Source organism: Nuphar pumila, chromosome 2 (genome assembly GCF_984573655.1).
Source record: "Nuphar pumila chromosome 2, dmNupPumi1.hap1.1, whole genome shotgun sequence".
NCBI classification, from domain to species: domain Eukaryota; kingdom Viridiplantae; phylum Streptophyta; class Magnoliopsida; order Nymphaeales; family Nymphaeaceae; genus Nuphar; species Nuphar pumila.
In genome coordinates, this window is record NC_143250.1 from 16,621,609 (window position 1) to 16,645,072 (window position 23,464).

The following is a 23,464-nucleotide window of genomic DNA, read 5'->3' on the forward strand; positions in this document are numbered from 1 at the left end:
AAAAATCTTTGCTTCAAGTTCTTGATCTTCAATCTTCCGTCTAATAAAATGTGGAATAGTTTTTATGTATTTTGTTCTACTATGAATTGGATTTAGTGAGATCTTGATCACTTTGATTGTTCTAAAACAATATTGATTTAAGAAGCTTTTCATCCAATTTAGTTAGTAAATTTTTGACTCATGTCACCCTTGCCATCTATGTCACATGGGTGCGGGTGCGGGTGCGGGTGCGACACGGGTGCGGCGCAATTCCAAAAAATTTGGACACGGGGACTCGGCTATATATATATATATATTAAAAAATATATATTTTAAATATTATAATTATATATATAACAATAAATTAACACATAAAGATTGTAAATTTTAAAGCAAAAAAAAAGCAATTCTTAACAACACAAACTTACCAAAATATAACACATAAAGAAGCTTGTGAGTGTGATAAACAACAAAACTTATCATAAATCTGCCTCATCGTCTGAATTAGAAGGAAGAACAGGATCGAGGTAGTCCATGTTGAGAGTATGTAAATTATGTTCTCCCTCCAAGTCAAAATCTTCTGGATTTACATCCCAATTCTTGGATGGTCCACAACTGCATCAAAAAATCACTATATTAGTATCTAACTTAAAACTTTGAATACAAATATGAAAGATTTAAATACAAACTTTGAATACAAAGAAAAAAAAGTACCTATACTCTTCTTTGGTGCGGCGAGAAATTAATCGTAGATTTGAGTGAACATATACCAAATCCTCTGCTCTTTTACTAGTGAGTTTGTTTCTTTTAATGTTGTGAATTTGAGCATATGTACTCCAATTTCTTTCACAACAAGATGATGTAGCAGGTTGGGATAACAACTTCATTGCAAGACGTTGCAGATTTGGTGTCTCTGATCCATATGTTGCCCACCAATTAAGGGGATCTTCCTCGTCCCTTGCCACAAGTGCTGCTAAAGAATCAAATCTTCCAGTAGAAAACTTGCCAAACTCACTATTTACAACCTTAAACATGTGAGGATCATTAAAAACTCTTCCCAAATATATCATTCTATTTCTTGATATCTCAGGATCTTCATTTGGAGAAACACGACCAACACCTGCTGTCAACCATTTTTTTGCATAGTATTTTGGATTGAGAGAGTGTGCCATGCAATGCAAAGGTGTATTGCTTTTATCCCATCTTCTCACTAAAACTGAATGTACATGATTGTAAAATTCTGAATCATCAAGTGCAATATCTTTCTTCTCATGTTTAAAAATGATACTTTGAACTTTTTCAATCATATTGTCCCACATTTCATAAATTCTATGAAGCATGGGTACATCTCTGTCAACTTCTCTCAGCATTTCCCAAATAGGCTCTATAAATTCAACAAAATATGTAATTTTATCCCACCAAAAATCATCACAGATGCATTTTTTGATAGCTTGAGCCTTGACATCATCTTCAGTACGATAAAAATCCCAATCTTGATCAGCCACCATCATCATCAATGCATTCTTGAGTTGCTTAATTCTTTTTATCATAACAATTAGAGAAGCAAAACGAGTTTCAACAACTTTCAGTAACTTGAGTTCAGAATGCCTATTAAATATAGAAAGGGCATGATGATGGTTTACAACAAAATTTCTAATATTTCGAACATCATGCTCTATTTCCTCAATCCATAAGCACATTTCATGTGCATGTGCATTATCTTTTGATGGATTGCATATACTCTTAAGTGCCAAATTTAAACTGTGTGCTGCACAAGGAGTCCAAAAAATATGTGAATATGTATCTTCACTTGCCAAATTCATTCATGCACGACTGCAAACTGGAGCATTGTCAGTAATGATTTGCACCACACTTTCTTCACCCACTTCTTTTATCACTTCAACAAATAATCTCTTTAAATATTCAGCATCTTTATACTCTCCAGATACATCAACAGTCTTCAAAAAGATTGGCCCATTTAGTGAGTAAGCAATGAAGTTTATCAGTGGTCGCCTTTGTATATCAGTCCACCCATCAGAAACAATCGACACTCTATGTCGTTTCCATGCAAATTTTTGGGTCTCTAGCAAGTCTTCAATTCTATTTTTTTCCTCTGCAAGAATGACTGTTCTTAGTTTTTCTGAACTAGGAGGCACATAACCACTCAAATTGCAATTAGCCAAAGATGTAATCATATCTTTCCAGTATGGACTTCTAGCTACATTAAAATGAATTGAGCTTTAGTAAAAGAATCGACCAATCTTTTTATCAATTTCTGCTCTTGCCATGTTTTTGAATGACGCTTGTATTGTTTTATTGCTTTCCATCTTTCTTTTCTTTAAAAGCTCTTCTTGTGTATCACTAGCAGTAGGAAAAGACAAATTAATCGAATCGCTTTTCATCTCTGCAATTTTCTTCTTTTCAGTTTCCTCTTGTTCTTTTTTTAATTGCTTTAACATGTCTTTGTCAACCCCAGAACATGCCCTAATTCCTTGACCACGAATATGCAAAAGATGTGCTTTCACACGCGTATAAGAACCTGTGAAAACAGTCTTACATAGATTACAATGAAACTGCACATTCCCACCACCACCACTACTAGCTTTTATCCCTTTTGTCACAAGCCTCCAAAGTGGTTGAGAAACATCTAATTCAGGGTTAGAACTTGAACCAAATGTATTGACACTACCGCTAGAACTCGCCATTATATCTGAAAAGTGAAAACTGAAAAGAAAATAATTAAATAAGTAAATAAAATAAAGTTAATAAAACAGGGAATATTGGAGGGGCCAAGCCCCTCTTCTGCTAGCAGAGGGTGCAGGGAGGGGGGCCGAGCCCCTCCTCTGCGAGCAGAGGGTGCAGGGAGGGGCCGAGCCCCTCCCCTGCGAGCAGAGGGTGCAGGGAGGGGGGCCGAGCCCCTCTTCTGCGTGCAAAGGGTGCAGGGAGGGGGGCCGAGCCCCTCCTCTGCGAGCAGAGGGTGCAGGGAGGGGTCGAGCCCCTCCCCTGCGAGCAGAGGGTGCAGGGAGGGGGGGCGAGCCCCTCCTCTGCGAGCAGAGGGTGCAGGGAGGGGGGGCGAGCCCCTCCCTTGCGAGCAGAGGGTGCAGGGAGGGGGGCCGAGCCCCTCCCCTGCGAGCAGAGGGTGCAGGGAGGGGGGCCAAGCCCCTCCTCTGCGAGCAGAGGGTGCAGGGAGGGGGGCCGAGCCCCTCCCCTGCGAACCGAGGGTGCAGGGAGGGGGGCCGAGCCCCTCCCCTGCGAGCAGAGGGTGCAGGGAGGGGCCGAGCCCCTCCCCTGCGAGCAGAGGGTGCAGGGAGGGGTCGAGCCCCTCCCCTGCGAGCCGAGGGTGCAGGGAGGGGGGCCGAGCCCCTCCCCTGCGTGCAAAGGGTGCAGGGAGGGGGGCCGAGCCCCTCTTCTGCGTGCAAAGGGTGCAGGGAGGGGGGGCGAGCCCCTCCTCTGCGAGCAGAGGGTGCAGGGAGGGGCCGAGCCCCTCCCCTGCGAGCAGAGGGTGCAGGGAGGGGCCGAGCCCCTCCGCTGCGAGCAGAGGGTGCAGGGAGGGGGGCCGAGCCCCTCCTCTGCGAGCAGAGGGTGCAGGGAGGGAGGCTACGAGCAGGGTCGACATACCTGACGGAGGGGGAGACGGTGGCTGCCTGTCGCCGGAGTTCGGATCGCCGGCGTGGTTGCAGGAGAAAGTTGCAGGGGCTGAGGGGGAGAGGCAAAATCGAGAGGGTAAGCCCCTCTCCCTGTCGATAAACCCCTTTTAGGGTTCGGCTGCCAAAAAAAATTGGATCTGGGTCGGGTTTGGACCCGACCCGACCCGGATCCAAAACAAAATTTAAAACTCGAACTGGACAATTTTGGACTCGGTCAAAGTTGACCGAGTCCAAAATGTGGTCGGACTCGGCCCGGACTCGTTGACCGAGTCCGACTCGGAGTTGACCGAGTCCGGGCCGAGTCCAAAGCCACACCCGAGTCCGCACCCGAGTCCGTGTGTGTCGACGCGGGTGCGGCAACCCTTTAGCCGAGTCTGTGTGACATAGCTTGCCATAAATGTATACTTTCATACATGTGAAGATGTCTCCAAATCATTCTTCAAAATGGACTCCAAAACAAATCCTTTCATGAGGCTATACATGTGTAATGAAGTATGCGAAAATATAACAAATGCTTAAAGCATTAACAATGTCCTACAATGGACAAGAGAGAGAACAAGAGAGTAGTCCACTATGGGACAATACAACAAACCTTAAAGGCAACACACAAAAGAATATGAACTTTATTGGAGAGGAGCTCTAAAAGCCATAACAAATACAAGGGGAGAGACCCCTATTTATACACAAAGAATAGGCAAAAATGAGGGACTAAAAGACAAAAAGAAGGGGGCCATTGGGGGCTCCCCATAGAGTCGTTGGGAGCCCCCAACGGTCATAAATATGACCGTTGGGGGTCCCAACGATCCTGTGGGACCCCCCAATGTCAAGACAAAAAATATTTAAAAAAAGGAAAATAAAAAATTAAAAAAAAAGATATTTAAATAAATAGTTGTTTCTATAAAAAAACTATATAAAATGACTAAAATACCCCTGTTGGGTATTGTACACACACATATATATATATATATATATATATATATATATATATATATATATATATATATATGTGTGTGTGTGTGTGTGATTACATATATTTTAACACCCCCCCTCAAACTTTATGAGGAGATAACCGAAAGTTTGCCAAGTAAGAAAATAAATCGGGGAGCGGGAAGTGCTTTAGTGAAAAAGTCCTCCAATTGATATTCTGATGTGACATAAGATAGGGCAAATGTTCCTCTTAGATATTCATCACAAACATAGTGGCAGTCCATCTCTATATGTTTAGTGCACTCATGGAAGGTGTGATTGTTGGCGATATAAATTGCACTTTTGTTGTCACAACATAGTTTTGAAGCACCAGAGATGTCAATACCCATATCTGTAAGAAGACTTCTAATCCACACAAGTTCCATTATAGTAGTTGTCATAGCTCTGTATTCAGCTTCAGTAGATGACAACGATACTTTCTGTTGCTTCTTGTATCTCCACGCAATCAAGGAATCTCCTAAAAAGACACAAAAACCAGTAATTGAGATTTTATCATTAGGGTTACCTCCCCAATATGCATCAGTATAAACAAGTAAATTTAATGAAGATGAGGATAATGATAGCCCTTTTGAGATGGTATTTTTGATATATCTGACAATCTGTAGTGCAACACTCATATGCACAGTTGTAGGAGCATGCTAAAACTGGCGGGCAAAGTGAACAACATGCACAATATCGGGTCTGGTGATGGACAAGTACGTAAGATATTCAATAAGTTGTCTGTAAGGTGTATGATCTTCTAGAAGAACCCCATCCTCTAGTCTTATTTTTGCATTGATCACTTCAGGAGTCTCTACCTTCTTGTCATTTGAAATTCCAGATTTGGTATATATATCTGCAACAAGCTTCATTTGTGAAAGTATATATCCTCGAGGAGAATATGCTACCTCAATTCCTAGAAAGTATCTTAGAAATCCTAAATCAGACATGTCAAAATTATATTTTAACATATTTTTAACATTACTAATACCAACTGGATCATTTCCTGTGATAATCATATCATCAACATAAAGTAAAAGAACAACAATATTAGTTCCTGCACTTTTTACAAAGCGAGCAGTGTTAGTATAATATGAACGAAAACCCAATTTGATCATGACATCACTAAATCTATTATACCAAGCCTTGGGAGCTTGTTTAAGACCATACAATGCTTTTAAAAGTTTAAGAGTTTGACCTTGTTCAATATTATACCCTAGCGAAAGATCCATATATATTTCTTTATTTAATTTTTCATTAAGAAAGACATTTTTTTACATCTAATTGATATATAGGCCATTTTTTTTGTTGATGCTACAACTACTAGGGTTCTAACACTAGTCATTCTTGCTACAGGTGCAAATGTTTCTTTACAATCAATTCCATATTTTTGTGAATATCCTTTAGCAACTAATCTCGCTTTGTATCGTTCTAAGGATCCATCACTTTTAGTTTTAACTTTAAAAACCATCGACATCCAATGGGTTTTTTGTTTGGAGGGAGCTTAACTATTTCCCAAGTGTTAGCTCTTTTGAGAGCATCTAGTTCAATTTTCATGGCTTCAATCCAATGAGGCATTTTTTTTTGCTTGATGATAATGTGTGACCAGTGTTGTGAAAAGCGTTGAGGCGTAGCGAGGCGCTCCACCAAAATCTGAGGCGAGGCGTAAGCCTCAATTTTTTTTTAAACTTAAAAAAACTATTTCTATAAAAAATATCTAAAATTATAAATAAATAACAAATTCTTTATGGATGAAACAACTAATAAGAAATAAAAAATCTCAAATAAATACTGAAAAAATATGAGATTAACATGTAAAGCGGCTAGAACATAATAACAATAGTGCCCATAAGGGGCACTACCTATTACAAAAATAAGAAACATAAAAAACAAAAGAAAATATAAAAATTACATAAATACCTAATATATATTAACATATATATACACATTTAATGTATATATATGTTAATATATTAACATATATATTTACAAAGATATTATAATTTAACAGTAGTATGCTAACGTGAAGAAAAGTATCTTCTATAACAGAAAAAGATTTTGCTACATTTTATGATTCAATAATTCAATAGTCAACAAATGCACAAACAAACAATAAACTAATAGCAGTTGCAATCTGAATAATGAATGCATACATGCTTGTGTATATGAGAAACCAATAAATGCACAAGATCTTCTTTAACCAAAAAATGTGAACTAAGCCAAGCCAAAAGAGTTAAATGGAACAAGTCTAATCAATTCAAACTTTTGAAGCATAATACCAAAAAGGAAACAAATCCACATAAATACATGCAAGTGTACTCCATAAAACCTTAGAATAGAAAAGAAACAATAGTTTTGGAAGGATGACATATACTGCCATGCCCACCAGCTTCATCTATTGGCAACAAGTATTTCAGGGCATATTCATAGTGCACAAGGCTCATCATAGCATCAACAACTTCACATAGTAAGTCAACACAATCATCAACATGTGTGTGAAAAAAAAATGAGAGTTCACATGTTATCATATGAATGTAGTCTTAGAAAAGTTCACATGTTTTTTTTTCACACTCAGTCTCTGAACATTGAAAATTGTAAAAAAAGCTTCTCTCCAAAGTTTCTGAAATCATCAACTTACGCTAAAGTAGGAGTTCAAATCAAACTACGCTAAACACTCAACACAATCATCAACATGCGAACTTTTCTTTCTAAGACTGCATGTGAAAAAAAAAATGAGAGATGAGAGAGTGACAGTACCAGTTTTCGGTGAGAGACGAGAGAGAGAGAGAGAGGCTGCGTGAGAGACGAGAGAGAGAAGCTGAGCGAGAGACGAGAGAGAGGCTGCGTGAGAGATAGAGTGAGAGGCTGAGTGAGAGACGAGAGAGAGATAGGCTGCGTGAGAGACGAGAGAGAGAGAGAGAGAGAGAGAGAGAGAGAGACTGTGTGAGAGATCTATCAAAAAAACAAAAGGGTTTAAGCCCTAAATTTTGGTCAAATAAGGGTTTTGACCCTTATTTGACCAAAAGTTAACGAGGCATATGCGCCTCATCTTGAGGCGCGCCTCGCCTAGAGGCTTGCACCTCAAGTTCTATGAGGCACACACCTCGGGGCTTTTACGCCTTATACTTGCGCCTCAAGGCATAAAGCCCCTCGCCTTGAGGCGATGCGCGCTTTTTGCACCTTGAGGCGCATTTTTAATAACACTGGTGTGGACTCATGATATGAATGCAAAGTTATTAGGCAAGCCCTATAATTTGGAGTAAGTGATTCATATGACACGAACCTATTCGGTGGAACGGATTCTCTAGAAGATCATCTAAGGAAAGTTTCTCCTATAGATTCATTATTTTGAGAATATTTTTCTACGACACTTATAGGTTTATCTTGTTCACGCTGGGTATAAACATGTAGATCTTTATCAATGATATCACCACCACCTGATGATGTTTCAATATTAGATACTTCATGATGTGTATCATCCATAATCTCAAGATGATTCAAGGAATCATCATACACATCTTCCTTTGGGGAAAGATCATATAAAAACATGTAGTCAATTTCTTTTTTCTTATCAAGCATTTCAAAACCATATTCATTTTCTAAAAAGGTCACATCTTTTGAAACATAAAGTTTATTATTTTTGTAATCAAAGCATCTATATCATTTTTTATTTTCACCATATTCAAGAAAAACACATTCAATCGCTTTAGGAGACAACTTGTCTCTTTTATGTAAGAGGACAAAGCATTTACACCAAAAAATACGAAGACGATTGAAATCAGGTGTAAATTTAAAAAGTTTTTCATAAGGAGAGATATTTTTCAAGTTTGATGATCGCATACGATTTATTAAATATGTTGAAGTTAGAACGACTTCGGCCCAAAAATTCTTAGGAACATTTTTTGAGACAAACAATGTTCTAGCGGTTTCTATAATATACCTATGTTTTCTTTCCGCTAGTCCATTTTGTTGTGGAGTTCTAGGACATGATCTTTGATGACAAATTTCATTATTTTTTAAATAATTTTGAAAATCATTATATAGGTATTCTCCTCCAGACTCGGACCTAAGAATGGATATGCTACTTTAAAATTAGTTTTGAACTTTGATGCAAAATTCTTTAAAGAAAGAAAAAACTTCTGATTTAAGATTAAGAAAATAAATTCACATATCTAGTAAAGTCATCAATGAATGTAACATAATATGAATAACCACCTTTAGATATAACCGGAGATGGACCCCAAACATCCGAGTGCACCAATTCAAAAGTTGTTGTTGAAACAAAAGTTCTAGTTGGAAATGGAATAGACTTTATTTTCCAAAAAATGCAATCTTTGCAATTTATATCTTTTTCTTTACAAATTTGTTTCCAAAAGGAAAATGCTACATTTTAGAGTAACTTGGATGCCCAAGTCTTTTATGCTAAGTTTCAATACTTTTATTTTGGACATAAGTACAAAAAGAGTTTGTAGGAAGAGATAAATGATCCATAAAGTAGAGGTCTCCTTTTCTATGGCTTTCCGGACTGAAGATCCTGCACAAAGCAACCCTTAGATGAGAAAGATATTTCACACCCATGGTTGGCAATTTGGAAAACCGAAAAAAAGTTTAGGTTTAATTTTGGAACCACTCTTACTTTTGGAACAAAAAAGTTTTGAGATTTATTAGAATCTAATGTTCCTATACCTTTTATTTTTAAAAAAGTTTCATCGGCTGTAGAAACACAAGATAATTTTGAATTGGTGCAAACATCATTTAAAGCATTTTCATGAGTCATATGAAAGAACGCTCTGGAGTCTAGAATCCAAGAATACATACCGGGTGGAGATGTAGAGGCAATGGCGGCACTCGATGTAGAGGAGGTAGACTTGAGTAATTGATGAAGAGCCATGGATATTTGACCAAGAGTTTCTTTGAGATCCCCGTTCTTGCCTTCATCTTCCTTGGTGATGGATTCTTCAACGGAAGCCACCTTAGGCTTGAAAGTTCCATTTAATTTTGGGCAAGCAAGTTTAATATGACCCGGCTCATAGCAATGATGACACACGATAATCTTTCTACCTCCATTATAATTTTCTCGTTTTCTAAAATGCGGTGGTTTATATGTCTTGACATTGTTGCCGGGTTTAGATACGGCAAGGACTTCATCTATTCATTTACTCATGCCAAGCCGTGTTTCTTCTTGAGTGATTTCGGCTATGGCATCTTCCAAAGAGGGAAGAGTGGATCTATGGAGAAGTGAGGATCTCACTTGTTCAAACTCGGGACGAAACCCAAATAAAAATTGAAACAATCTTTCTTATTCCACTTGCTTTTGTCTAAGTTCAACATTGTCCATAGCTACACACTTAGGTTCTAAGAGAGTCAGTTCATCCCAAAGAGGATTAAGAGCAGTATAGTAATCTTGAATGCTCAAATCCCCTTGCTTAGTAGTTCTTACATTTTCTTGCAAAAAGTAAGTTCTTGTAAGGTCTTTTTGGGTATACATACCCTTCATAAAGAACAAAACCTCATTGGCTCAGCAAAATTTAGTTATATTTGCACATACCTTGAGTTCAACATTGTTCATAAACCACGCTAGGATTTTTGCGTGATTGCTTTCTCAATCCTCAACCTTTCTTTGGTGTTTTTCAATTGCTTTGAGGCAAGCATCTCCCTCAAGAGCCTTTTCTTGATCTCCTTCGATCGTGATGAGCTTTAATTGGGGTTCCAGATTAGAACCCATTACATAACCCCAAAGTTTATTTCCTTTGAGATTATTCTCCATTGCGGATGCCCACATCATATAGTTCTTGCCATTGAGCTTGAAGGATAGATCGATTTTGGATTCCATTGCACCAACAAAGTATGAGAGGAGAAAAAGGGGATTTTACAACTTTCAAGAACGGTATGGCTCTGATACCATGTAATGAAGTATGCGAAAATATAACAAATGCTTAAAGCATTAACAATGTCCTGCAATAGATAAAAGATAGAACAAGAGAGTAGTCCACTATGGGACAATACAACAAGCCTTAAAGGCAACACACATAAAAGAATATGAACTTTATTGGAGAGGAGCTCTAAAAGCCATAACAAATACAAGGGGAGAGACCCCTATTTATACACAAAGAATAGGCAAAAATGCGGGACTAAAAGACAAAAAGAAGGGGGCCATTGGGGGCTCCCATAGAGTCGTTGGGAGCCCCCAACGATCCTATGTGGGACCCCCCAATGTCAAGACAAAAAACATTTAAAAAAAAGGAAAATAAAAAATACAAAAAAAGATATTTAAATAAATAGTTGTTTCTATAAACAACTATGTGAAATGACTAAAATACCCCTAGAATTGTATACACACACACACACACACACACACACATATATATATATATATATATAATGTGATTACATATATTTTAACATGTTCTCACGTTGTTCCCCTTTTAACATATGTCTTCTTCAGGTGAAGATATTTCATGTAAACAAAAGAGAAGGTAAAGTTGAAGAATTTTCATCATCAACGAGACTAGAAACAAAAATAAGATTTATCTATATTTTGTTACACACAAGTTATTTGATAAGAAATAGATTTAGAACTAGACAAAGGCATAAAAACATTCTTGGGAATGAGTGACGGAATGAAGAGCACCATATCCAGTTATTGTATTACTTCTACCTTTGTATTGAATTAAAATCAAGTACTTACCAGCATCACACATAATTCAATTTGCTGTTCCCGAGTCCATGTACCATGTCTTGCTCATGCTTCAAATTCAGACTAGCAAAGAGCAGCCAAAAGATCCTTGTCATTCCTTTATTGACTGCGATGGGCTTGCACTCCATTTTGTCCTTGAGAAGTTGCTGAACTCTATCTCTCTACTGCATGAAATTAACTTCTGTTGTGTAGTTCGGATCATCCTTATACCAATAGTTTGACTTCATGTAACCACATTGCCTGCATATTTGATAAAATAGAATATTTCACGTTGAGTTTGCTTAACAGTGGGTGGCACATTACGAAGGGGAAGAACACCTCGACCTCTATTAGGTGCATGTGCACGATCTCTTTCTCCTCGAAATGCATTCCTAAGGCCTCTTCTAAGTGAAGTGAAAGTGTTCACTTTTGTAGCCCATACTTCATGAGGCCCTTCTAGTATCACATGACATGCTATTAAAGGTCATGTCGTATTGCAAGAGCTTGGGTTTGAGTTCCTCGAGAGGAGTGGCAAAGGAAGGCATTGTAAGCTGGTGGAAATAACATGATATTTTAGTCCATGACCATTAAAGAGTACGGTACTTTATATTTATTTGAAACATCATATCCCATCATAGCCAACTAATCATTGATGTTTTTTATCTTGTTAATGTAAATAATTAACATGGAGTCCTTCAAGTTCTAAGATTCCCTCTTCAGAAACGTAGCCATGGGTTCTAAAATCTATTGATATGTTTGCACCAATCTAGGCCACAATTCCATGGCAATGCCAGGGAATCTCAATAGGGACCCTTGAGAGAATGTAGGTGTGATGTATGCAAGTGCTTGAACTTTTTTCATCCATGTAATATAAAAAAAAGTTCCTAAACATTGTAGATGAAGTAACAATCTATTTTCATCATTCCCTTCATGTAATATATATGCTGATGAGATTGGAATGAACCCATCTAGTTGTATAAAGAGATGACCCGTCTAGTTGCCCAAAGAGATCTTGCCCATTATTAAATGAAGTTATTTGGCTGTTCCATTTGAGAAAATCACAGCCTTGTAAAACATGTATCTCAAGTAATCAGCAATATGTCGAAATAACACTGGTGAAATCTTTTTTTTTTCTTTCTAGATCACAATCTAGGAGCAGGTCTGAATAGTTTAGAACTGTTAAGATATACCCAATAACCAAGTTAGATGGCATGATCAAAAGGATAATACATATAACCTTTTGTTATATACCAATGTAAGAGGGGATGGTCTCTCAAAAGGAAAGGAGGGATGCTGTTTTATAAAGGGAATAGGGAGTTTTGATTCAAAGATGAGGAAGCCTGTAAAGCAATTTCTGATTAAAAGAAAGAAAGGAATGGTTTAGCAGATGAAAAAGATTTGAATAACTGGGTCAAGAAAACCTAGACTTACCCAGGAAAGATCCAGTCTCCAACCATGAAGCTCTGATACCATAAAATCTTGAGAAGAATGAGATAGAATGTAGAAGATGAAGGGGCAATTGGGCTCTCAGCAGGTCATGATTCCCAGTATGAGCCATGACCTATTGTTCTTTCTTCTATATAAAAATAGTAAAGAATATTACAAGATTTCCACCATAAGTACGGTGTGCACAAAAGAATACAACACCTTGATCTCATTGTAAGCACAATAGATGTACAAAGTACAAACACAATATACAACACAAATCTAGTTCTGATAGTGGACCTTTTGGGCTTGGTAACATCACATGTACCTTAGGAAGATGGCTAATATAAACCGTTGCTGATTTGTGATGAACAGACATATCAAAGTTTCATTCCAACTCATTAATGGACTAATACTGTTCAGGAAGAATATCATTTTCTAGGTTATTTAAGTCCTCAAGACCAGTGAGTACACCATTTTCTGGCATAGGTGGTTTTGTATTTTTCAACATCAGGGTTTTGCTTAATCATCCCTCATATTTTCTTCCTTTCTATTGCACTGTATTTTTTTCTTTTCTTTTTTCAAGATGAAAATATTCTGCTTTTGGATTACATGAAAGGTGTGACATGCTCATAATGTATTCGGATTGATTTAACTTGGATAAAAAGAAGAGAAGAATCGAAAAATTGTTTAAAGGTATTAAGTGTTTTAGAAATCAATTATCGTAATAAATAAAAATGGAAAATGTTAAGGTACTAAAAAATACTTAAATTACTGACATCCTAGAAACAAACTATTACTTTGTTGCCATGGAGATATGGAAGCATCAAAATCAGTGATAATGAATGTTCATTATCACCTTTATATATAGAAAGTAATGAAAGATAAATGGGAATTGGGAAATAAAAGGCTACTTGTTACTCTTGCTGCCATACCACTCTTCTGAAAAGTGAATCCAAAGAGGTTCTGCGTGCAATTAACATGTAGATCCCAAATCATTATTATTTCAATAAAATGAAACAGGAGCAAACTCCTTTTCACTATCCTGTATTAATGCTTCATAAGTTTTGCAAAATATAATAGCTTCACAGTTTGAAAGATGAGTCATCACATTTATCATCATCTTTGAAGTAGGTCAACTGTCAATCTGCTCTTAAGGTTTTTGTGTTTTCAATTCATCATTAATATCTTTTACTGTGTTTTGCAACAGGTCACACAACTGTCTCCATCAGTTTTAAAATCTGAAGGGGTCTCTGTTTATCGTACTGTTCAACATGCTGGGGAGTTCATTCTTACTTTCCCCAGGGCATACCACTCAGGATTTAATTGTGGTTTTAACTGCGCTGAGGCAGTCAATGTTGCTCCAGTTGACTGGTTGCCACATGGCCAAAGTGCTGTGGAACTTTACCGTGAACAGTGTCGTAAGACATCAATATCCCATGATAAATTGCTCCTTGGTGTGGCTAATGAAGCAGTCAAGGGTCTCTGGAAGCTATTATTACTTAAGGAAAGTAAGAAAGAAAGTTTGAAATGGGAAAGTGCATGTGGGAAGGATGGAGTACTGACAAATGCAATTAAGGTAAAAGTGTGCTTATACATTATGCATCAACTACTGAATTAACCTGTGTCCATTCTAATTTCTTTTTTGGTTGTGATTGCTGTTATTCTATAGACACGAGTTTTGATGGAGCAGACAAGAAGAGAATCACTTCCTAAACTTTTTGCAGCAAGGAGGATGCATACAAACTTTGATTTGGCTGATGAGCAAGACTGTTTTTTATGCTTTTATGATTTACATCTGTCAGCAAGTGGTTGCGAATGCTCGCCAAACCGCTTCTCATGTTTAGAGCATGCAAAGCTACTCTGTTCATGTGATCCAAGCAAGAGATATTTCCTCTTCCGCTATGATTTGAATGAATTGGACACCCTTGTGAAAGCTTTAGAAGGAAATGCGACAGCTGTATACAATTGGGGAACTCATCAACTGTCCATTGTTGATTCATCAGTGGCAGCACCTGAGAATTCATATGATTTGGAGCCAGAGGCTTTTTCTGATTGCAGCAATTTCATCAGGTCAGGTGCAACAAACAGTGGAACTCTTACCACTTTGCCATCAGAGACTTCATGTACGCTAGAGCCTGAAGTTGGACTTGATCACACTGATTTCTTGGAGACTATTGAAAGGGAGTCAGGTAAGTTTTCAGTCAACAGAAATTCAGTTGCTACCAATGGCCATTTTTCAGAACTCAAAGTAGACGGGAAAAGCAATGCACTTGAGTCTCCTTATACAGAGGGCATGCTTGCTAGTGCAAATAGTCTGGAAAAAGTCCCTGACATTAATGAACCATGCAAGTCTGAGAATAATGTATCTGATGTTTCGGAAGCTTTTCACTCAAATTTGAAAGGTAATATTGGCTTAGTTTCACCTATTTTCAATAAAGTTGATATTTTGAGCTCTGTGGAAGAACCCTCAGCAACTGAATGTGATGAGCATTGCGAGACTAATCTGGCTCAGCAAGAATTGAGTTTTGAAAAGCTTTCACACCTTAAGGATGATAAAGTTGTAATTAACAGTAATATTAAAATTGATGTATGTATAACTGCTTCAGATAATGAAACACCATTTTCAAAACGCAAAATGTGCATTCTAGATGGACATCATATTTCTGGAGATGGGGATACTGATGGCTATTGTAGACAGAAAAAACATAGATTGGAAAGCAGTAGTACATCCGGTTCAGAGATTGAGAGAAGTATAAGTGGTAAGATATTTAAGGGAAGTTCAGAGCAGTTCTTGTTGTCTGAAGATATTGATCTGAATAGTTCTATAAGCAATAAATGCTTACACGAACATGGGAGTGATGCATCTGATGCTAAAGGGGAGAAAATTTTGAATGCTGCAATGTGCAAAGAAGAAAGCAAACATGCTGAAACCATTGTTGTTGATGATTCTGAAATGGACAGGCCATGCATGGAGTACGTCTCCACAAGTGCAAAAAATAGTTCACCTCTTGTAGATGGGAACATTAAAAAAAGCATGCACGGCAAAGTGGAGAAACTTTTTGGAGCCAATCTTCAGCTTTTTCAACCATTTTCTTATGAATCATCAAATAGCATACATGTCAAAGAAACTAGTTCCTGCACATATGATGTAAAGTATGAAAACAAACCCAAGGTTGCGAGTCCAACCTCTGGAACAGGAGCTTATAAACCTGCCTTTGATATTGAAATGATGTTGCATGAACCAGGATGTCATGTCATGCCTCTAAGTTTTGGAAGTGTGGTTCCTAGAAAGCTATGGTACAGTAGTGAGGCCATATTTCCTAACGGTATGCTTTTAGTCTCCTATGTAGATCACATTTTTCACTCTAAATGCTATGCTAAAAAATTCTTCCCTACTAATGCAGAATTTGTATGATGTTGCTTAACCTTCTGCAGGATATAGGAGTCGTGTCATTTTCCATAGTGTACTTGATCCAACACAAATTTGTAGCTATATCTCTGAGGTCCTTGATGCTGGACTGCTTGGACCTATGTTTAAGGTGAGCATTGCTTGTTTTAATCAAACTGGTGATGAGCTGAGCACATAATGATAATATTAGTGTTCCTCATTTAGGAAATAGTGAAATACTGATAATATTCATTGCCTCAACCACTAATTAAGTGGACATAGTTGGAAGGTTCATTGCTGTAAACTGTATAATTTTCTCTATATTAAAGGTACTATAGATCAATTGAAATGTGAGAATTGAAATGTGAGAGAGGGTTTTTGCATATCTATTATCCCGTTATATTGGAAATCTTTTGGTTCTTTTTTTGACTGAACCAACTAATCCTCCCTTATTTCTTCATTCTTGGAATTGTTTCGGTCAATCTGGGGCTGTTAATGGGTTGGACTATGGTCATCCCTTATCTGCCAGTATATGTAGTGGTTGAGGTTGGATTCGGTATTGTCGAGTCAGAGAGAGTCATCCCTGTACCTTGACCAAACTTGCAAGTTTTGTAAACTGTATTTCAAGTTCACCAGATCCTGACCAGGCTTGACTCATCTTAGTTCTAGTTTGCTTAAAATGGTTATTATACATTCACATGTCTCACAAACACGTGAGCACACATGCACACGTGTATGTAAACATACATATTCATGTATATATGTATGTATGCATGCATGTATGACATTGCTATCGAATGAAAAATGCTTTAGCTGATTTCTTAATGTTGCTACTATTCAACTGATATTGAACAATCTTTATAAAGTGTCTTTTATAGAATGCATATTCTTGTCAAAGTTGGGCACGGTATATTAGCAAAAACTTTTGCTGGAGTGGATACTCAATCTGGTTCTTCTTTAAGCAGCTCAAGTCTGAACCTGTGTCTGATCGGACCTCGGCCAATACTCCCAAAACTCTCTTTCTTTTTCAGCTAGGTTTTCTTTTCTTGCTCTAATGATCAGATCCAGGCCAGCCAGGCACTTGACGTAATATCTGACTGATTGACGTCCCTATTCTAAATGTCCACTGCTTTGCTGCAAATATGGTGATTCTTATTTACAGAAGCTCATATACACTTTCTGACTGCTACTGCTAAATGCTTTGTATATCATAGGTTACAGTGGAGGACCATCCAACTGAAGTCTTCATGCACAGTTCTCCTGGGAAATGCTGGGAAATGGTGTGTGAGAAGCTTAATGAAGAGATCAGGAGAATGCAAACCCTTGGGAAACCGAACTTACCACCATTGCAACCCCCAGGATGCTTTGATGGGCTTAAAATGTTTGGATTTTCCTCCTCACAAATCATCAAGGTATAGCATGATTTTCTTTTCTTTAAATGTACGTTTCACAGATTACAAGTATGCTAAGGTGATTGTCCTAGATGTCTAGATAGCAGCTTGTGTTTCCTTTCTAGTAGCTTACTATTTCAATGACAACCATAATGTGATTCTTATCTGAACCTCCTTCATGCTCCTTGGGTGGATAATGTTCGTTTCATTGCATTCATGGTTACATAAATTTTTTTTAAAATGTAACAGGATATAATAATGAGTTAGCAGGTGGCAGAACTGATGATGACAATTTCCATGTTCCACATAAATGATGGTGGACCTAAATAAATGTCCAACTTATTGCATATGCATTTATAATTTTTCAGTATTTTATTTACCCATCCATCATGAGACGTTTAGTTTCATCAGACATTAATTCATGACTTTTCAATTGCCTTGCTCTGCATATATACTTGTTGGTTGCATTGAATATGTCAGTTTCTTTTGAAGCCCATTCTTACTCATACCTGAATTCCTGCAGTCCATTGAGGCACTAGATCCATCTCATCAGTGTTCAGAGTATTGGACGTCAAAACTGCATCGGTTGCCAAGCTTCAAAGAATGGAACTTGAACAACATGCCTGAGGAAAAAACTGAGTGCTTTAGAATTGAAATCAGTCCAAATGCTTATGATCCAAACCAAAGATGTTCTCATGCTGAGACTGAGAATGCACTTGCATCAAACAGTGTTAACCAGGGCCAGGATAATAAGAGTGCAGAGGATGACATCTCAGCTGTGAAGGTTCAGCATGTGCTGAGAGGCCTGTTCAAGAAGGGAAGTCGTGAGGAATTAATGATGATGCATAAAGTACTTTGCAGTGAATCATGGAGTTCTAACTGGAGAGCGGCATTTGCTTCTCTCCTTGAAGAGATTCAAGAGTTGTGAAGAGGGAACAAGTAACCAAATGGGTGTCTTTTCAATGAGCTGCTGCAGAAGTTGCCGGCCGGATTTGATACATAGCCACCATTTTGACATTCTTTGATTCAGAGATAATTATCTTGATTTAGTTGGGTTTCATATTCTTTCAGAGCTCCACACGCCATAAAGGTTCTTGTAGTTCATTCTGATGCACCCTTCACATGACCATGGGCTCTTTGCTTCCAAATTGCAATGTGATAATGGCTCAATCTTGATCAGAGGCTGCTGATGCAATGTTGTCAATCCACTTGGCTATTACTCTCACAAAGTGAAATGTCCAATCTATTTTTTGAAAGAGTATAGATTCATGACTTGGTTCCATGCGGTGGATAATCAAGGTCTGATAATCCGGCTGTGCATTCCACCCAAGAATGAGAAAATGGAAAAATGGACAATGGCGAGCAATGCATTCTGTTTGGACCACCTTCAACTCCTAGATATTATTAGGTAGTGTTTTGATCTCCATTGATTTTCAGAAACTTGGTTGTGGCAGGATGTCATACTTCATTTGGAATAACATCTCTGAACCAAATAACCATCTGTGCATTGTTTCCATGGCTATAGGCATCTGATTTAGTGTACATATGCTGAACTAATAATAATGAATTCCTTTTGTTTCTTGGATGATTTTGATGAACATTAATGCTCCTGCATATACTCTGCGATTCATCAATGAAATCGATGAACATTGACTCCTGTCACATCTAAACCCTGAAATTTGTGATTTACAATTTTTGTCGTGGGAAAGAACAACTTTACCATTTCACAGTGGAATATAATTAAGCATTGCTCTTATTCTGGATGGGTTCATAATATCTACTGCATTCTTGGAAATAAAGTTTGTTGGTTCATGTTTTGTGGGAAAAGCTAGACTCAACTTTCTGTATCAATATAGTTGTAAAACAGTTGTAGAACCATGAACATCATTTTTTCCTTCTTATATTGAAGATTGTATTTTACTGACATGGGATTGTACAGGCACTATGGTCATGCAATGGAAAGTTTCTGTTTTCTACTGAAGATCTGATTGTGATAAGTTGTACTGGTGCAACCTCTCTCTCTCTCTCTCTCTCTCTCTCTCTCTCTCTCTCCCGCGCTCGCGCACACACACACACACACACACACACACACACACACACACACACACACACACACACAAGAAGTGTAGCCTTCTCAACGTGAAAGGTAGTCCATTGAAAATGTTAGTTCATCAATGAACAACACCATTTAAATATTTTGCTTCGTCATAATTGAAGTGCACACCATTCTGATTTTTATTTCTACCTTTGAAATGGTTTTGTGATGATGGACATGTTGGACAAGATGAAAATTCTTGCCCAGAAATCTGTCATGTTGGTCAGAGTAACTATCAGATTACTTCTAGTCACTTGAGAAATGGAGAAATAGGACGCATAATCGTATTCCATTGTGATGGATCGCTTGAAGATCAGCCGGACACCACTGATTCCTTTTAGTATTCTTGCTTAGTCTGAAAACAAGTTGGATATGGGTTCAATTGGGATTGGGCCATGTCAAAACCTGATACTAATATGAATCCATATCTGACTCATATCAAATATGCCTTAAATCAAAATAAAGTTTGTCTTGGAATCCCTACTTCTGTCCCAATTATACATGATTTCGTTGCCAAGTATTATTAACATATCCAAGAACCAACCTGTTCTACCACCTACTGTAAACTTTAGACCGAACCCGACTTACAAGAACAGGATTTGGACTAAACAGAATAGTTTTAGATTTGTAACAGATCCAGGAGATCCACTTACACAAACATATCATGGATCATCTTCTGGCTCTATTAGTGGACCCTCAGAAGTATGCTTATCTAGACCGTTCATTCCCTACCAAATCAGCCAATCGAAAGCACAACTTTTCTAAGTAATTTACAGAAAATAGTCATAAAGCGGTGTAAATCTTGGATAATTATATTCAACCACCTGACTTCACTTTTGCAAAAGAGACACCTAAACTGACTATGTTTCACTTAATTATAATGTCTGAAAATTTCTTCAACATTTAATTTATTATCAACACAAATGGAGTTGGGAAATTTAGTCATTGAAGAGCAAAAAAGGGAATTTCATGCTCAAAAGGAACAAGTCCTTTCTGAAATTTATGCTCTGTTTTAATAAAATTTATTAAAAAAATTCTCTAAGCTTCATTCTTGGTTTTGGTTCTTGATGCCTTGAGGGAACACATCTCCCTCGCCTTTTCTTTCATGCCTGTCATCGATCAAAAGGGAACACTTTTTCTTCCTCCCGACCCCCCACCACCACTCGTCCCTCATGCAACCATATCTCTCTCTCTCTCTCTCTCTCTCACACACACACACACACACACACACACACACTCTGCTTGCCTCTCATGGTGCACACCTTACACCCAGCGTTGTCGGAATTTGCAGGACCGACCTCCCCCGAGTTTGGGTTATGACAGTGGTATTAGAGTGGTGTTCTTGGGAGCCACATCGACCAGTTGTTCCTGCATTGGACGACGCAGCAAAAGCCCAAGCCCTCCTCGATTTTTGTTCAGGTTCAAATCGACGCTATTTCTTATTTTCTAGGTTGTATTTAATTCAGTAGTGTTTAATTTGATTTTTGTGTAACGTTAGATCAACCTTAATGTTGATCTAACCCAAATTCAGAGGATTCAGCTTGACCCAGGACCTTCAGGTCATTTCTTGTTTGAGAAAAGAGCTGGACAATAGTCCATGGCGGCTTTATAGACGTGTAGCTAATTTTTTTTCAGCTTGCACAAAGTCCAGATTCATATTCTGGTGTAGCTTAGACACTTTTGGGAGGGTCAGACCAACCCAGGTGGTTGACAACTCTTTCACGACATTTTTGTCTTGTGTGCAGGAGCCCCACACCTACCTGAACGTTTGCGCACTGGGTGCTACCAATGTTGTTACCTTATCTCTTCTTGCGTGGTTTCATCAGTAGTTGAGCCCCCCTAGGACTAGTCCCAATGACCAGGCCAGCCCCTCGTGCCTTTTCAGTGAGGGCCTAAGCCTTTCTTGAATTTGTATCCATAGACCGTCTTCGGTTTCAGACCTGTTTGCAATCCTGGACACCCTTGACATGACACAAACACATGAGCTTTAGGCTCGCCAGCAAGTGAGTGTGATCAATAGGAAATTGGACAAACGTTTCCAGCATATTCTCATGGTTTTGGACACTCTCCAGGATTAGAGGCAGAATGAATGTTCCCCAGTATGACCTAGGGAATCCAGCTCGAGCGACCAGGGGTCAAGTTCCACCAACAGACTATACTAGGCTCGCCAAACCTGGTTGGAGTTCTTGAAATTTACCAAAGCAGACCCCACAAGTTAGTTGTTCCGAGCTCTGTGACAAATATCATGAGATTTATAAAAAACTTGCTGATATATCATGAGAAATTGCATGAAAGTTTAAAATGACAATTTCTCGCAAGATTTTCAAACCATGACAAATATCACAATATTTATATTTTTAAAAGATATTTATCATGAAAACCCATAGAAGTCATGCTCAGGATCTTGGAGACTTCTCTATTCCTTTTCATGAGATGAATCATGACTTCATGCGCAAGATTCAAAAGAAAGAAATTGCAGAGGCTTTGAAGCAAATGAAATCAAGAAAGGCAGTTGGCCCAGATGGTATACCTATCGAGGCTTGAAAATGCTTGGGTGAGAAAGGTTTAGAATGGTTGACAAATCTTTTTAACAAGATTCGGTGGACAAATAAGATGCCTAATGAGTGGATGAAGAATACTTTGGTGCCTCTATATAAGAACAAGGGTGATATACAAGATTGCACAAACTATCGTGGTATAAAACTCATGAGTCATACTATGAAACTTTGAGAGATGGTGATTGAGTATAGGTTGAGGAAGATTGTCATGATATTGGAGAATCAATTTGGTTTTATGCCTGGAAGATCAACTCTGGAAGCTATACATCTTCTTAGACAATTTATTGAGAGATATAGATAGAGGAACAAAGATTTGCATATGGTTTTTATTGATTTGGAGAAGGCATACGATAGAGTACCTAGGGATGTTCTCTGGTGGACAATGATGAAGAAAGGTGTTTCTCTCAAGTACATTAGTATAATTAAAGATATGTACGAAGGAGTAGTAACCAATGTCCGTACTTGTGGAGGGGTGACAACCGATTTTTCTATAACGGTTGGGTTACATCAAGGATCTGCATTAAGCCCTTTCCTATTTGCTATAGTGATGGATGAGCTTATGAGATCAATTCAAGAAAATACGCCGTGGTGTATGTTGTTTGCTGATGATATTGTTTTGATTAATGAGTCTAGAGCTAGGGTTAATGCTAAGTTAGAATTATGAAGATAGACATTGGAAGCAAGAGGTTTTAAGTTGAGTAAGAGTAAGACAGAATATATGGAATGTCAGTTTAGTAAGCAACGAAGTAGTGATGGGAGTGTAGTAAAGCTTGGTGAGCAAGAAATATCGGTGGATGACTGTTTCGAATATTTGGGATCTATCATTCAAAAAAATAGAGAAATTGTTGGAGATGTAAATCATAGGATAAAGGTTGGGTGGATGAAATGGAAAAGTGCAACTAGAGTGTTGTGCGATCGTAGAATGCCATTGCGGTTGAAGGAAAAGTTTTATAGGATGACAATTAGGCTCGCTTTACTATATGGTACGGAATGTTGGGCTGCCAAGAGACATCATATTCAAAAAATGAGTGTAACTGAGATGCGTATGCTTCGATGGATGTGTGGAAATACAATAAAAGATAAGATTCAAAACGAGGAGATACGTAAGAAGATAGGCATTGCATCCATTGAAAATAAGATGAGAGAGAATCATTTGCGGTGGTTTGGACATATTCGGCAAAGGCCTAATGATGCTCCAGTTAGAAGGATGGAGAAATGGGAAAATATATTAATTAAAAGAGGTCGGGGTAAGCCTAAAAAGACTTGGATGGAGATGATAGGAAAGGATATGAATGCTTTGAACCTCACCGACGACATGACATTGGATAGAAATGAT

At 38.1% G+C, this 23,464-nt stretch overlaps 1 protein-coding gene across 3 annotated transcripts in view; it reads left to right on the forward strand.

Moving 5' to 3' along the window:
- The window catches only part of LOC149844890 (lysine-specific demethylase JMJ14-like), a 46,673-nt gene extending 27,624 nt beyond the window's left edge, over positions 1-19,049 (forward strand). The window contains exons 6-11 of one of the 3 annotated variants that reach the window (XM_089995347.1): positions 13,904-14,272; positions 14,366-15,098; positions 15,303-16,022; positions 16,132-16,235; positions 17,299-17,496; positions 17,999-19,049. In XM_089995347.1, coding sequence (XP_089851473.1) covers positions 13,904-14,272; positions 14,366-15,098; positions 15,303-16,022; positions 16,132-16,235; positions 17,299-17,496; positions 17,999-18,403 — 2,529 coding nt within the window. In that variant the 3' untranslated portion in view covers positions 18,404-19,049. Of the gene's footprint in view, positions 1-13,903; positions 14,273-14,365; positions 16,023-16,131; positions 16,236-17,298; positions 17,497-17,998 lie in introns of all 3 variants that reach the window. The other 2 variants (XM_089995348.1, XM_089995346.1) reach the window with 2 other exon arrangements.
- The last annotated feature ends 4,415 nt before the right edge of the window (positions 19,050-23,464 follow it).